The sequence below is a fragment of the Mesoplodon densirostris genome, chromosome 14, assembly GCF_025265405.1.
Source record: "Mesoplodon densirostris isolate mMesDen1 chromosome 14, mMesDen1 primary haplotype, whole genome shotgun sequence".
NCBI lineage: Eukaryota > Metazoa > Chordata > Mammalia > Artiodactyla > Ziphiidae > Mesoplodon > Mesoplodon densirostris.
In genome coordinates this window covers 73,806,625-73,820,848 of record NC_082674.1, presented here as the reverse complement: position 1 = coordinate 73,820,848, position 14,224 = coordinate 73,806,625, and the positions used below count along the sequence as shown (strand labels likewise).

At 37.5% G+C, this 14,224-nt stretch overlaps 1 protein-coding gene across 2 annotated transcripts in view; it reads right to left on the bottom strand.

Moving 5' to 3' along the window:
* Nucleotides 1–14,224, bottom strand: part of TSGA10 (testis specific 10) — a 62,852-nt gene that overhangs the window by 8,808 nt on the left and 39,820 nt on the right. For both annotated transcript variants that reach the window (XM_060117573.1, XM_060117574.1), the window contains one exon: nt 5,590–5,799. In XM_060117573.1, coding sequence (XP_059973556.1) covers nt 5,590–5,799 — 210 coding nt within the window. The remainder of the gene's footprint in view (nt 1–5,589; nt 5,800–14,224) is intronic.

Genomic DNA, 14,224 nt, shown 5'->3' with positions numbered 1-14,224 from the left:
ACAGACTGAAAGTGAACACATGGAAAAAGATATTCCATGCAAATGGAAATCAAAAGAAAGCTGGAGTAGCAGTACTCATATCAGATAAAATAGACTTTAAAATAAAGAATGTTACAAGAGACAAGGAAGGACACTACCTAATGATCAAGGAAGCAATCCAAGAAGAAGATATAACAATTATAAATGTTTATGCACCCAGCATAGGAGCTCAATACGTAAGGCAAATGCAAACAACCATGAAAGGAGAAATCGACAGTAACACAGTAATAGTAGGGGACATTAACACCCCACTTACATCAATGGGCAGATCATCCAAAATGAAAATAAATAAGGAAACACAAGCTTTAAATAACACAATAGCCCAGATAGGTCTAACTGATATTTATAGAACATTCCACCTAAAAGTGGCAGAATACACTTTTTTCTCAAGTGCACATGGAACATTCTCCAGGATAGATCACATCTTGGGACACAAATCAAGCCTTGGAAAATTAAAGAAAATTGAAATTGTATCAAGCATCTTTTCTGACCACAATGTTATGAGATTGGAAATCAATTACAGGAAAACATCTGCAAAAAAACATAAATACATGAGGCTAAACAGTGCACTACTAAATAACCAAGAGATCACTGAAGAAATCGAAGAAGAAATTAAAAAATACCTAGAAACAAATGACAATGAAAACATGACGACCCAAAACCTATGAGATGCAGCAAAAGCAGTTCTAAAAGGGAAGTTTATAGCAATTCAATCTCACCTCAAGAAACAAGAAAATTCTCAAATAAACAATCTAACCCTACACTTGAAACAACTAGAGGAAAAAGAACAAAGAAAACCCAAAGTCAGTGGAAGGAAAGAAATCATAAAGATCAGAGCAGAAATAAATGAAACAGAAACAAAGAAAACAATAGCAAAGATCAATAAAACTAAAAGCTGGTTCTTTGAGAAGATAAACAAAATTGATAAACCCTTAGCCAGACTTATTAAGAAAAAAAGGGTGAGGATGCAAACAGATAAAATTAGAAATGAAAGAGGAGAAATCACAACTGACACTGCAGAAGTACAAAGGATTATAAGAGACTATTACAAACAACTATACGCCAATAAAATGGACAACCATGAAGAAATGGACAAATTCTTGGAAAGGTTCAATTTTCCAAGACTGAACCAGGAAGAATTAGAAAACAAAAACAGACCTATCACAAGTAATGAAATTGAAACCGTAATTAAAAATCTTCCAACAAACAGAAGTCCAGGACCAGGGGGCTTCACAGGCGAACTCTATCAAACATTTAGAGAAGAGCTAACACCCAACCTTCTCAAACGCTTCCAAAAAATTGCAGAGGGAGAAACACTCCCAAATTCATTCTATGAAGCCATAGAACCTGGAACCCTGATACCAAAACCAGAAAAAGATATCACAAAAAAAGAAAATTATAGGCCAATATCACTGATGAACATAGATGCAAAAATCTTGAACAAAATACTAGCAAACAGAATCCAACAGCACATTAAAAGGATCATATATCATGATCAAGTGGGATTTATCCCAGGGATGCAAGGATTCTTCAATGTATGCAAATCAATCAATGTGACATACCACAATAACAAATTAAGGAATAAAAACCATATGATCATCTCAATAGATGCAGAAAAAGCTTTTGACAAAATTCAACACCTATTTATGATAAAAACTCTCCAGAAGATGGGCACAGAGGGAACCTACCTCAACATAATAAAGGCCATATGTGACAAACGCACAGGAAGCATCATACTCAATGGTGAAAAACTGAAAGCATTTCCACTAAGATCAGGAAAAAGACAAGGATGTCCACTCTCACCACTCTTATTCAACATAGTTTTGGAAGTCCTAGCTATAGCAATCAGAGAAGAAAAAGAAATAAAAGGAATACAAATTGGAAAAGAAGAAGTAAAACTGTCACTGTTTCCTGATGATATGATACTATACATAGAAAATCCTAGAGATGCCACCAGAAAACTACTAGAAGTAATTAATGTATTTGGTAAGGTTGCAGGATACAAAATTAATGCACAGAAATCTCTGGCATTCCTATACACCAACAAAGAAAAATCAGGAAGAGAAATTAAGGAAACATTTCCATTTACCATTGCAACAAAAAGAATAAAATACCTAGGAATAAACCTGCCTAAGGAGGTGAAAGACTTGTACTCAGAAAACTGTAAAACACCAATGAAAGAAATCAAAGATAACATAAACAGATGGAGAAATATACCATGTTCTTGGAATGGAAGAATCAATATTGTGAAAATGACTATACCACCCAAAGCAATCTACAGATTCAATGCAATCCCTATCAAACTACCAATGGCATTCTTCACAGAATTAGAACAAAAAATTTTACAATTCATAGGGAAACACAAAAGACCCTGAATAGCCAAAGCAATCTTGAGAAAGAAAAATGGAGTTGGAGGAATCAGGCTCCCCAACTTCAAACTATACCACAAAGCTACAGTAATCAAGATAGTATGGTACTGGCACAAAAACAGAAATATAGATCAATGGTACAGGATAGAATGCCCAGAGATAAACCCACACACATATGGTCACCTAATTTATGACAAAGGAGGCAAGAACATACAATGGAGAAAAGACAGCCTCTTCAATAAGTGGTGCTGGGAAAACTGGACAGCTACATGTAAAAGGATGAAATTAGAACACTCCCTAACACCATACATATAAATAAACTCCAAATGGATTAAAGACTTAAATGTAAGACCAGACACTATCAAACTCTTAGAGGAAAACAAAGGAAAAACACTTTTGACATAAAACACAGCAAGATCTTTTTTACCCCACCTCCTAGAGTAACAGAAATAAAAACAAAAGTAAACAAATGGGACTTAATTAAACTTAAAAGCTTTTGCATAGCAAAGGAAACCATAAACAAGACAAAAAGACAATCCTCAGAATGGGAGAAAATATTTGCAAATGTAACAACAGACAAAGGATTAATCTCCAAAATATATAAATAGCTCATGCAGCTCAATATCAAAAAAGCAAACAATCCAGTTAAAAAATGGGCAGAAGACCTAAATAGATATTTTACCAAGGAAAACATACAGATGGCCAAGAGGCACATGAAAAGATGCTCAACATCACTAATTATTAGAGAAATGCAAATCAAAACCACTATGAGGTATCTCCTCACACGGGTCAGAAAGGCCATCATCAAGAAATCTAGAAACAATAAATGCTGGAAAGGGTGTGGTGAAAAGGGAACCCTCTTGCACTGTTGGTGGGAATGTAAACTGATACAACCACTATGGAGAACAATATGGAGGTTCCTTAAAAAACTAAAAATAGAACTACCATATGACCCAGCAATTCCACAACTGGGCATATACCCTGAGAAAACCATAATTCAAAAAGACATGTACCACAATGTTCATTGCAGCACTATTTTTTTTTTTTTTTTTTTTTTGCGGTATGCGGGCCTCTCACTGTTGTGGCCTCCCCCGTTGCGGAGCACAGGCTCCGGACACGCAGGCTCCGGACGCGCAGGCTCAGCGGCCATGGCTCACGGGCCCAGCCGCTCCGCGGCATATGGGATCCTCCCAGACCGGGGCACGAACCCGTATCCCCTGCATCGGCAGGCGGACTCTCAACCACTTGCGCCACCAGGGAGGCCCCATTGCAGCACTATTTACAATAGCCAGGACATGGAAGCAACCTCAGTGTCCATAGACAGATGAACGGATAAAGAAGATGTGGCACATATATACAATGGAATATTACTCAGCCATAAAAAGAAATGAAAATGAGTTATTTGTAGTGAGGTGGATGGACCTAGAGTCTGTCATACAGAGTGAAGTAAGTCGGAAAGAGAAAAACAAATACCGTACGCTAATGCATATATATGGAATCTAAAAAAATAAAATAAAATGGTACTGATGAACCTAGTTGCAGGGAAGGAAAAAAGAGGCAGACATAGAGAATGGACTTGAGGACATGGGGTGGGAAGGCGAAGCTGGGGCAAAGTGAGAGTAGCATCGACATATATACACTACAGAATGTACAACAGTTGGCTGGTGGGAAGCAGCAGCATAGCACCGGGAGATCAGCTCGGTGCTTTGCGATGACCTAGAGGGTTGTGATAGGGAGGATGGGAAGGAGGCTCAAGAGGGAGGGTATATGGAGACATGTGTATGCATATGGGTGATTTGTTTTGCTGTGCAACAGAAACTAACACAGTATTGTGAAGCAATTATACTCCAATAAAGATCTATTAAAAAAAAAGGAAAGAAATTCTGCAATATGCTACAACATAGATGAACCTTAAGGACATTATGCTAAGTGAAATAAGTCAGCCTCCCAAAGACAAATACATATGATTCCACTCATGAGAGGTACTTAGAGTAGTCAAAATCATTAACACAGAAAGTATAATGGTGGTTGCCAGGGGCTGCAGGGAGGAGAGAATGGGGAGTTATTGTTTAATAGGTATAGAGTTTCAGATTTATAAGATGAAAGGAGTTATGGACATGGACGGTGGTGATGGCTGCAAAACAATGTGAAAACCACTGAACTTTAAAATGGTTAAGATGGTAAAGGTTACATGTATTTTAACACAATAAGAGAAAAAATATTTAAAGACTAGTAAGCAACAAAACCTGTAGTAAATACCCTTAAAAGATTAAAAAATAAATATAAATCATTATCAATTTTATATTTAGTTTTGCTAAGGGTAATAATTTTAAAGCTTAACGATTACTAATCCTTTTGGTTATGGTGTACTGGTGTATGTGTATCAACATATAACCAAAATGTGTTGATATTTCAATTATACTATGCAACTTGAATACATATCCCTTCAGGATTCAGGCTCCATCTATTTTTCCAGATGCATCTCAGCCACCTGGCCAATGCAAATGACTTACTACTCACTCAAGAGTTCACTTATAACTTCGGACCATTGCCTAAGTGGTTGTTCCCTCTGAATGGGATGCCTCATCACTTCTGAGTTCAGTAGTGTGCCCTTGTGAACTCCTCTCTGACACCCACAGGCCAAAAAGGAATTCCCTCTCTGAAAACTTGAGTATTTCTTACTAGTAAAATATTCACCCCAAATAATTTGTATGTCAATACCAGGAGGCCCTTGAGGGCAGGGGACTATATCTTTTGAACATTATATTCACAGTGGCAAGCACAATGTCAGGCACATGGTAGATACAATCAAGTGAATTACAGTTTAAAAGAACTCAGCCAAATAGTAAATTTTGCTTAAAAGTATATCATTAAAGTTATTATTTTGCTAGATAAACCTCAGCTTCATGGTTCTTTGCTGATTGATATGTCAATGTGTTTTATAATTCTTTTGGCTAAAAGTAAATGCAAATTACACACTCAAAGGAAGAGCTTCTGTTATGGTCTTGAGTTGTTTGGAACACAGCATAAATTGATTTCTTGGACTTTAAAAATAAAATCTAAAGTTGAAAGGCATGGCTTGATGTAATACTTTATTAAAAAATAGTTCATTTTTTGAAAATGGTGATAATTTTATAGTAATAGTAATATTAAAAGAACCATTTAAAAACATAATACATACCATTTCTATTTCTTTATCTTTAGCAACCATCTGTCGATTAAGAAGTTCTTTGCTTGAGTCAAGTTTAATGCAAAGTTCCCTTGTGGAAGACAAGTCTGCAAGGGCAGACACTTTTTCAAACTGAACCTTCTGAAGCTCCTTTTCCATCTTTACAGCAGACTTATGTAAAGTAGCAATCTGGGACTTGTAAGACCGTTCTGCATTTAAGTGCTGCAAGGACAAAATTATTATATATATATATTTTTTTAACTTGAAAAAAACCTACAGCATGGAAAACAAAGTGGGGCAAATATTTTAATGATAGTACTTTTAGATTATAAGGAACTTTAGATGATATAGGTGGCAATAGTAAGCACAAAACATTCTGGGAAAGATAAATTTGGGCTTCAAATTTCTATATATAAAATCCAGGAGTAAAGTGGTCAGCTGGTCGTTCTTTTTTTTTTTAAATAAATTTATTTATTTATTTTTGGCTGCGTTGGGTCTTCGTTGCTGCACACAGGCTTTCTCTAGTTGCGGCAAGAGGGGGCTACTCTTCATTGCAGTGCACGGGCTTCTCACTGCAGTGGCTTCTCTTGTTGTGGAGCATGGGCTCTAGGCACACGGGCTTCAGTAGTTGCAGCACGCCGCCTCAGTAGTTGTGGCGCACGGGCTTAGTTGCTCCGCGGCATGTGGGATCTTCCAGGACCAGGGATTGAACCCGTGTCCCCTGTATTGGCAGGCAGATTCTTAACCACTATGCCACCAGAGACGTCCCTGATCATTCTTTTTAATGTATTTAGAAAACAATTTAAAAGTCTCATCCCCAAAGTTAGTTGAGATATACATGTTTGGCCTGTAGTTCTGTCTATATTAGCCATAGTTCCAATTATTCTACGGTATAAATATTATTATTGTTAAAGACAAAACATTATCTACAGTTTCATTCACAATACCCATTTTCTAATTCTTGAATGGCATGCTGATATGGATCATACTCTCATAAAATGAGAGCTGATAACTCTCTAGCACTTACTAATACCTCTGAGGGAAAAAGACTCCGGCCAAGTATAAATCAAGAACACATCCACATTATGGAAAATAAGAGCATGTCTTTAAAACTGTAATATGAGAGTCAAGTTATATAAATGCTTTCAAATGTTCAAGATAATTCCACATCCCCCCCTTTTTTTCAGAAAACTGTCTTATGTAAGTGCACTGCCACCTACAGAGAAGTATTTGCTATTATGTGAGACTAACAGAACTGAGAGACAAATAAATAAATGTTTCTGCTTTTACAAGCGTTTTTACAAGTACAATGCACAAAAAATTGCTCCTAGAATAAGTTATTTGGCCACAATTCACTCCTACCTTTCTGCCTTCCTTCCTTCCTCACTCACTGAATTTCTCACTCATTCTTCAAACAACCTTCTATCTATCCATCCACCCACCCGCCTATCCATTCCGTACTTATTGAGTATATTCTATGTTCCAGTCAATGTGCCTAGATGCATATCCAATGATAAGCAAAATGGTCTCTGCTCTCATGAAGTTTCTAGACTATGGGGGAATCATGCATTAATAAAATAATCATACACATGAATATGTAAATATATATTAACCAAATATTTCTAGAGAAAAATGTGTAGAACACAGGAAAGTGACCTAGACTGATGGGATCGGGAAAATCAGGAAAGGCTTCTCTAAGTAAATGACACTTGAACTGAGATCTGAAAAGTGAGTAGATATACAGTGTGTTGGGGGAGGGTGGCTTTTCAAATCAGAGGATGCTAAGTGCAAAGCAAGAGAAGAGAGAAGGCTAGTATGGCTAGAGCTCAGAGACTACAGGGAAGAGTGATAGGAGGTGCAGTTGAAAAGGTATACAATTTACAAAATAGAGCCTAGTAAGCCATGTAAAATTTAGGTCTTTATTACAATTGACAGATCTTACAGAGTAGGTTATATGATCGGTTTTGTGTTTTGAGAAGAATGCTTTGGACGTTTCAGGTTCTAGTAAAATAGCTGATTAAGCTAAGAGGAAAATCTGGATAAAATAGAATAAAAAATTATTTTTGCAGTTCATAGTTGAACTTGCAGGTAAGAAAGAGAAATTCTCACATGCCAAAAACAGAGAAAACAAAACCAGAGCAAGGAGCAAATGAGCAGGTCTGAAGCTAAGAGTTGGGGGTTGGAAGATCCAGTAATGGCGAATGGCTTAACACACTCAAGTAAGACTAGGAGACAAGAATTTAGGACTAATGGAGAGTTGGAATTGAGATCTCCACATAATCTGGGACCCTTGAAAGGAGGCTCCAGGAAAAAAAAAATCCACTCAACCTTACAGAGAGACAACCAAAAGTTTATCTTGACCTAGTCTCTGGATAGAGAAAAAAAAATGTCTTCTGTAAGAAACTGAAAACTTTGGTCTGGCTTCACCCAATTTTGGAGTCTGACTTTACCCTGCCATACCCAATTCTAAACTTTAACATAATGTTTGTTCCATGCCTATGATAACTCAGAGTCCTTTGTAGAAGCAGATGAACCTCCCTGAAATTCATAGTGAAGCACAACAGGAAAGATGAACGTTTTCTGGCTGGGTGGTGGAGGTCTTGAGAGCTACTCTCTATCACAAAACGATCCTCTAGTCTCCATTCCTGGCAGATTTAGGACTTAAGAGTTCCCATGAAATCCTTTCTCCCACATGTTCCACTTGTGTTTTTACAATAACTCCTGTTTTCTTGAACTAGCTGGAGTAGATCTCTTTCCCTTACACTTGAACAAGTTTTAATATATAAATGCATTTACTCAGATATGTGAACACATATTAAATGTCTTCAAAAATGTTTTCCTTTTAGAAAAAGTGAAAAATGTATCCTTAGGAAATCCCAATTTTCAGTAACATATATTCTGCTAAGTATATTTTACCAAAGTTCTGCAGAGAACTGGATTTTTAGAATTGGGTTGAGCATGTTTTATACCAAACTCTTGGCCCTGATCACTATTGCCCTTAATATCACCTAAAGTCAACCCTCCTGGATTTGATCACAAGGTTTTAGGATCAAGGATAGCAATATTGTCATATAACAATGACAAAAACAAACAACACTGATATTGAAACAAGCATACCAATTATTTATAAGGTTCTTTGAGCAAGAGTTATTTACAGTGATTAAAGCAGATGATTTTTAATATATTCTTGACAAAAAAGAAGCAACGATGAATGAAGAATTCTGTAAACATATGGGTAGATACAAATAAGGATTGACAAAGAATAAGAACAATAGTAATGATTTATTTTTAAGAATATAAAAACAAGGTGGAACTAAAATAGTACACAACAGTATCCAAAAAGATTGGTGTACGTGTATGTGTGTGAAAGAGAAAATAAGAGAGAGGGCACAAGATCTAGTAAGCAGTAGTTTTGTGCTCAGTATTCAAATTTTCTCAGGACCATATATTATTGTTTAGGAGGAAGGTTGTAGATTCTAACAACAGACTTTGTTAAGTACGCATATTACAATTTTAACTACTAAAGGAATAGATTGAGAACATATAACTTCCAAACCAATCAGCAGTGGGGTAGGAAGTGTGTAAAGAAAATAAACACATAAAAGACGTGTAAAAAAAGGAGGTTCTTCAGAAATGAGGGTGAAATAAATACTTTTTAAAACAAACAATACCTGAGAGAATTCAATGCCAACGTACTACAAGAAACTTTGTTCCCCCTCAGTTGAAAAGAACTTAGCTCTTACCACTTTATTTTATTTTACTTACTTTTTGTTAAATTTTTTTCTGTTTGTTACTTTATTTAGAAGAAATGTTTAAAGGAACTTCTTCTAACAAAAAGAAAATTATAGTAGATGAAAACTTGGATCTCCCCAAAGGAATGAAGAGCATGAGAAATAGTAAATATGTGGGTGAATGAAAAAGTCTTTCATATTTTAATTTCTTTAAAGATAACTATTTAAAGTTAAAATAATAATGTACTATGGGGTTTACAATATATGTAGAAGAAAAATGGAGGAACAGTAGGATAAAGAATGGGAGGGGGAAGTAAAGGGGTACTAAGAAGTAATCTATTATTTGAAGATAGACTGTGACAATTAAAAGATACATGGTCTATACTCCAGAATAATCAGCAGAAAAAAATAATGATGTACAGCTTATAAGGCCATAATAGAGATAGAATGGAATACTAAAAAATAATACTCAAAAGAAGGCAGAAAAAGAGTGAAAAGGAAACAAAAAATAAATGGGACAAATAGAAAACAATAACATGGTAGATTTACACACAGCTATATTAATAATTCCATTAAATATGAATGGTCCAAAGACAACTAAAAGACAGATGTAAGACAGGATAAAAAAGCAAGATCCAACCATATGCTGTCTAAAGGAATATTATTTTAAACATAAAGACATAGAAAGATTAAAAACAAAAGCATGTAGGGCCTCCCTGGTGGCGCAAGTGGTTGAGAGTCCGCCTGCCGATGCAGGGGATACGGGTTCGTGCCCCGGTCTGGGAGGATCCCATATGCCGCGGAGCGGCTGGGCCCGTGAGCCATGGCCGCTGAGCCTGCGCGTCCGGAGCCTGCGCGTCCGGAGCCTGTGCTCCGCAACGGGGGAGGCCACAACAGTGAGAGGCCCGCATACCGCAAAAAAAAAAAAAAAAAAAGCATGGAAAAAGATATACCATACAAACAATAATTAAAAGAAGTCTGAAGTGGCTATATTAATACCTTACAAAGTATACTACAGAATGAGAAACATTACAATGGATAAAAAGATGAATTCATTAAGAAGTAATATAACACAGATTCAAATACATGAAGTAACATGACAGAACTGAAAGAAAAAATACACAAATGCACAAATATGTTTGGAGATTTCAACATTCTTCTCTCAATAATTGTTAGAATAAGTAAACAGAAACTCTGTAATGATAGGAATTGAAAAACACTATTGATGAACTTGACCCAATAGACATTTATAGAACATTTTACCCAACAACAAAATAACATACGTTATTTTCAAGTGTACATGGAAAACCCAGAAAGATGACCATATGCTAGCCATACAGTCTCAATAAATGTAAAAGACTGAAAAATCAATAACTAGAAAGGTATTTTTTTAATCTCCAAATACTGAAAATTAAACAATACCGCAAAATAATATAAGGGTAATCAGAAAATTATTTTGACATAAAATAAAATGAAAACATATCAACTGTGTAGAATAAGGCATGGCAATGTGAGCAGCTCCATAGAACCAGTGAAAGTAGTGAAAACTATAAAAAAGCAACCTTAAATGGTCTTTAAATAATCTCTGGAAATGGTCTTAAGAACATACAGTAAATGAGGAAACACTTTTAAGAAAACCATGTAAAACTGGGAGGGAACAGGAAAAGTCCGTGGCATCTGAAGTATGACCCTCTCTCCCCACACCCAGCTCAGCACGATGGAAATTCCACTCCAGGTGGGTGCAGCTAAAAACAATGCTCCCTCTCCCCTCAGTACTCAGTCAAGAACTATAGTGTATTCCCAGGAGAGGCAGGCTATCAGCATTTCTCATGCCACTCCAAAAGCTACTTATTTCAGAGGCCAAGTTTCTGGCAACAATGTCTGGGAGATGGGGGCTCCCTTCTTCTGACCAGCCTCTCCACATGGGATGGAGGTTCTATCTTGTTTGTGGCACACTGAGAACACTGTGGCTCTGATTCTCCTTGACACAGGTTATTCATAAGGAAGAGGTTCCATACCTGGAGAGGCATGCTGAGAAGGCCAGAGGCTACAGCCATATACCCACCATCCCCTCCAAGTGCCTAGATCTTAAAGTGGGCACGTCACTCAAAGAGAACTGCACCACTGTCCCCATACCAGCTTTAGAGCCAGGGCTCAGAGATTTTGCCCAGGGAGAGAGAGAGGCCTTAAAGCAGGAAGCTCCTAAATTCTTCCAAAGGAACTTTACTTCATTTACAACTGACTATAGGAAAATTCAAGTCTAAGGCACTCTCAGGAACAATGGAAGGTACAGCGAAAATACTTCGAGGCTATGTTGAAAAGAAATTTTAAAAAGAATGGTAAACTCTTAAGAGATACAAGCTCAACCATAGGTCAGCTAGTTTACCCGCGAAAATTAGGGGAAAAGACTGCTAAGAAGAATGTTCTCGGGTTCAGAAAAAACTCAAACATTGACCTCAAAAGCTATCCCTGTAAAACAACCCAAATTTAATTGAATCAGTCTATGAAGCAATTTGTGCTTGAGGGCGCTGTTGAAAACAATAAAGCAAATAGCCAGAAATTAGTTGGGCTTAACAGCTGAATGTAGTAAAGGAAGAGAGTCAAAAAAGGCCCCGCCAGGGCTTCCCTGGTGGCGCAGTGGTTGAGAGTCCGCCTGCCGTTGCAGGGGACACGGGTTTGTGTCCCGGTCCGGGAAGATCCCACATGCCGCGGAGTGGGTGGGTCCAAGAGCCATGGCCGCTGAGCCTGCGTGTCTGGAGCCTGTGCTCCACAACGGGAGAGGCCACAGCAGTGAGAGGCCCGCGTACCGCAAAAAAAAAAAAAAAAAAAAAAAAAAAAGGCTCTGCCAAAACCACTGTCATTGCAGGGTAACTGTGGACGCATTTAAGGTTGCACCTCTGAGGAGAAACATCAGAGGCTTCACACTTCAAGGGGAAAGGGGAGAAAGAGATTTCACTAAATAATCCAGCCAGTCTCTAATCATATAAACAAGCAGCCTTCCAGTTTCTGTTCCAACAGATCATCACTCCCACGCTCACAATACGAAAAAAGCAGAAAATATTACAATAAAGAACTCTTCTTTGATCTATCAGAGAATTGAAGACATAAAATGAATCACTGTACCCAAAATATAGAGAAAGGTAAATACAGAGAATTGCAGCTTACCAGGAGGAGAAACTGCCGTTGGAGCTAGCAACCGGTAGCAACACTTAAAGGGTAATTGACCACCTGCTAGAGACTGAGCGTGAACTAGCTTGAGAGATACATCCTCCTGGGCTCCCAGCCTGAGGAGAGCCCCATATTTTTATTAGTTTTACCTCCTGGAGCCCACTGGGTTTTCAGGATTAATATCCGAGAAAAATCCCCTCATGCTTCTAGCAGCGTGAGGGGAAAAGTAACCATTTTGAATAATCCCACAGAATTCTGTCCTTCTTGACCAAGGTCTGCCCCCAAAGGAGATGATTTCGTGACAGCATAACCAACATGGTTGTACCAGAGCCTAACCAATGTGGAGGGATGGTAGTACCTAACACAGAGTCTCTCAAGCCTTTCTACCTCATCTCAGGGAGAAAAAAACTGAGAAACACTTGTGAAGGTCACATCCCAGGGGCACATGCCCACTAAAAGACTAAGACCTAATCGTAGGATAATAGAACGCGTCCCCTCCACCTACACTTCACTACCACATCAACAGGGCTCCTGTACAATAACAGGAGGTCACAGTTGAAAGAACTACAAGGTTCAGACTCTATTTAAGGAGTCTCTAAGTGAACCCAAAGACAACAGAGGAAACAAAGAAGGACACCAGAAGGAATTTTAGCCTCTCTGACATGCACGGCTACAGTAAACAGTAATCATAGCCTAACTCACAGACAGATAAACACAAAACTTCACAGTAAAGGCCTATTTACCTCAGTAACTTTTACCAAATGCTGTTTGTTGCAGCATTTTATTATAGAAAAAGTGAAGACAGTTAAATGTCCTTTAGTATGGGAATGAATTTTATTTTATTTTATTTATTTATTTATTTTTATTTTTTATTTTTTTATTTTTTTGCGGTACGCAGGCCTCTCACTGTTGTGGCCTCTCCCGTTGCGGAGCACAGGCTCCGGACGCGCAGGCTCAGCGGCCATGGCTCACGGGCCCAGCCGCTCCGCGGCATATGGGATCCTCCCAGACCGGGGCACGAACCCGTATCCCCTGCATCGGCAGGCGGACTCTCAACCACTGCGCCACCAGGGAGGCCCGGGAATGAATTTTAAAAATAAAGTATTTTATTCAATGACTATAGAAGCAACTGTTTAGATGTACACTATATGTATTAAAATAGATACATTTCAAAATTATAATATTGAGCAAAAAAGGTAAATTGCAAATAGATACCTACAGTATATTATCACTTTAAAAAACTTAAAGCACACAAACATTATACATCATTTGTGGGTGACAGATATGTAGAAAAAGTACAAACATATGAAAAAGAGTTATACAACTGACCTGAAAGTTCTACATACCAACCATTAGGGAGGGAGGAGAAGAAAGGATGAGGAGTTGTATCTGCAACGTTTTGTTTTTTTAAATAGATACTTTATTTAAATAATAAATATATTCTTTATAAATATGGCAAAATGTTAGCATCCTTCAACTTTGGAGATGGGCATATGTGGGTCTTTTATATTACTTTTGGGGAGGGCACTGTTTTTGTATGCTTGAAATAGTTACTAATTTTTAAAAATGCTAAAGATTATTCTAGTTGTAGAGTAGGTAAGAGATTAGAGAACCAGAGTGGAGAACAGTTAACAGACTACAATTCACAGTATAGTTAAATAACTTAAGTGTTTGTTTATACACTTAATTTATGGAAAGCCAAACAAAACTCTTTTAAATATGATACAGGATGTACCTACAAGCATATT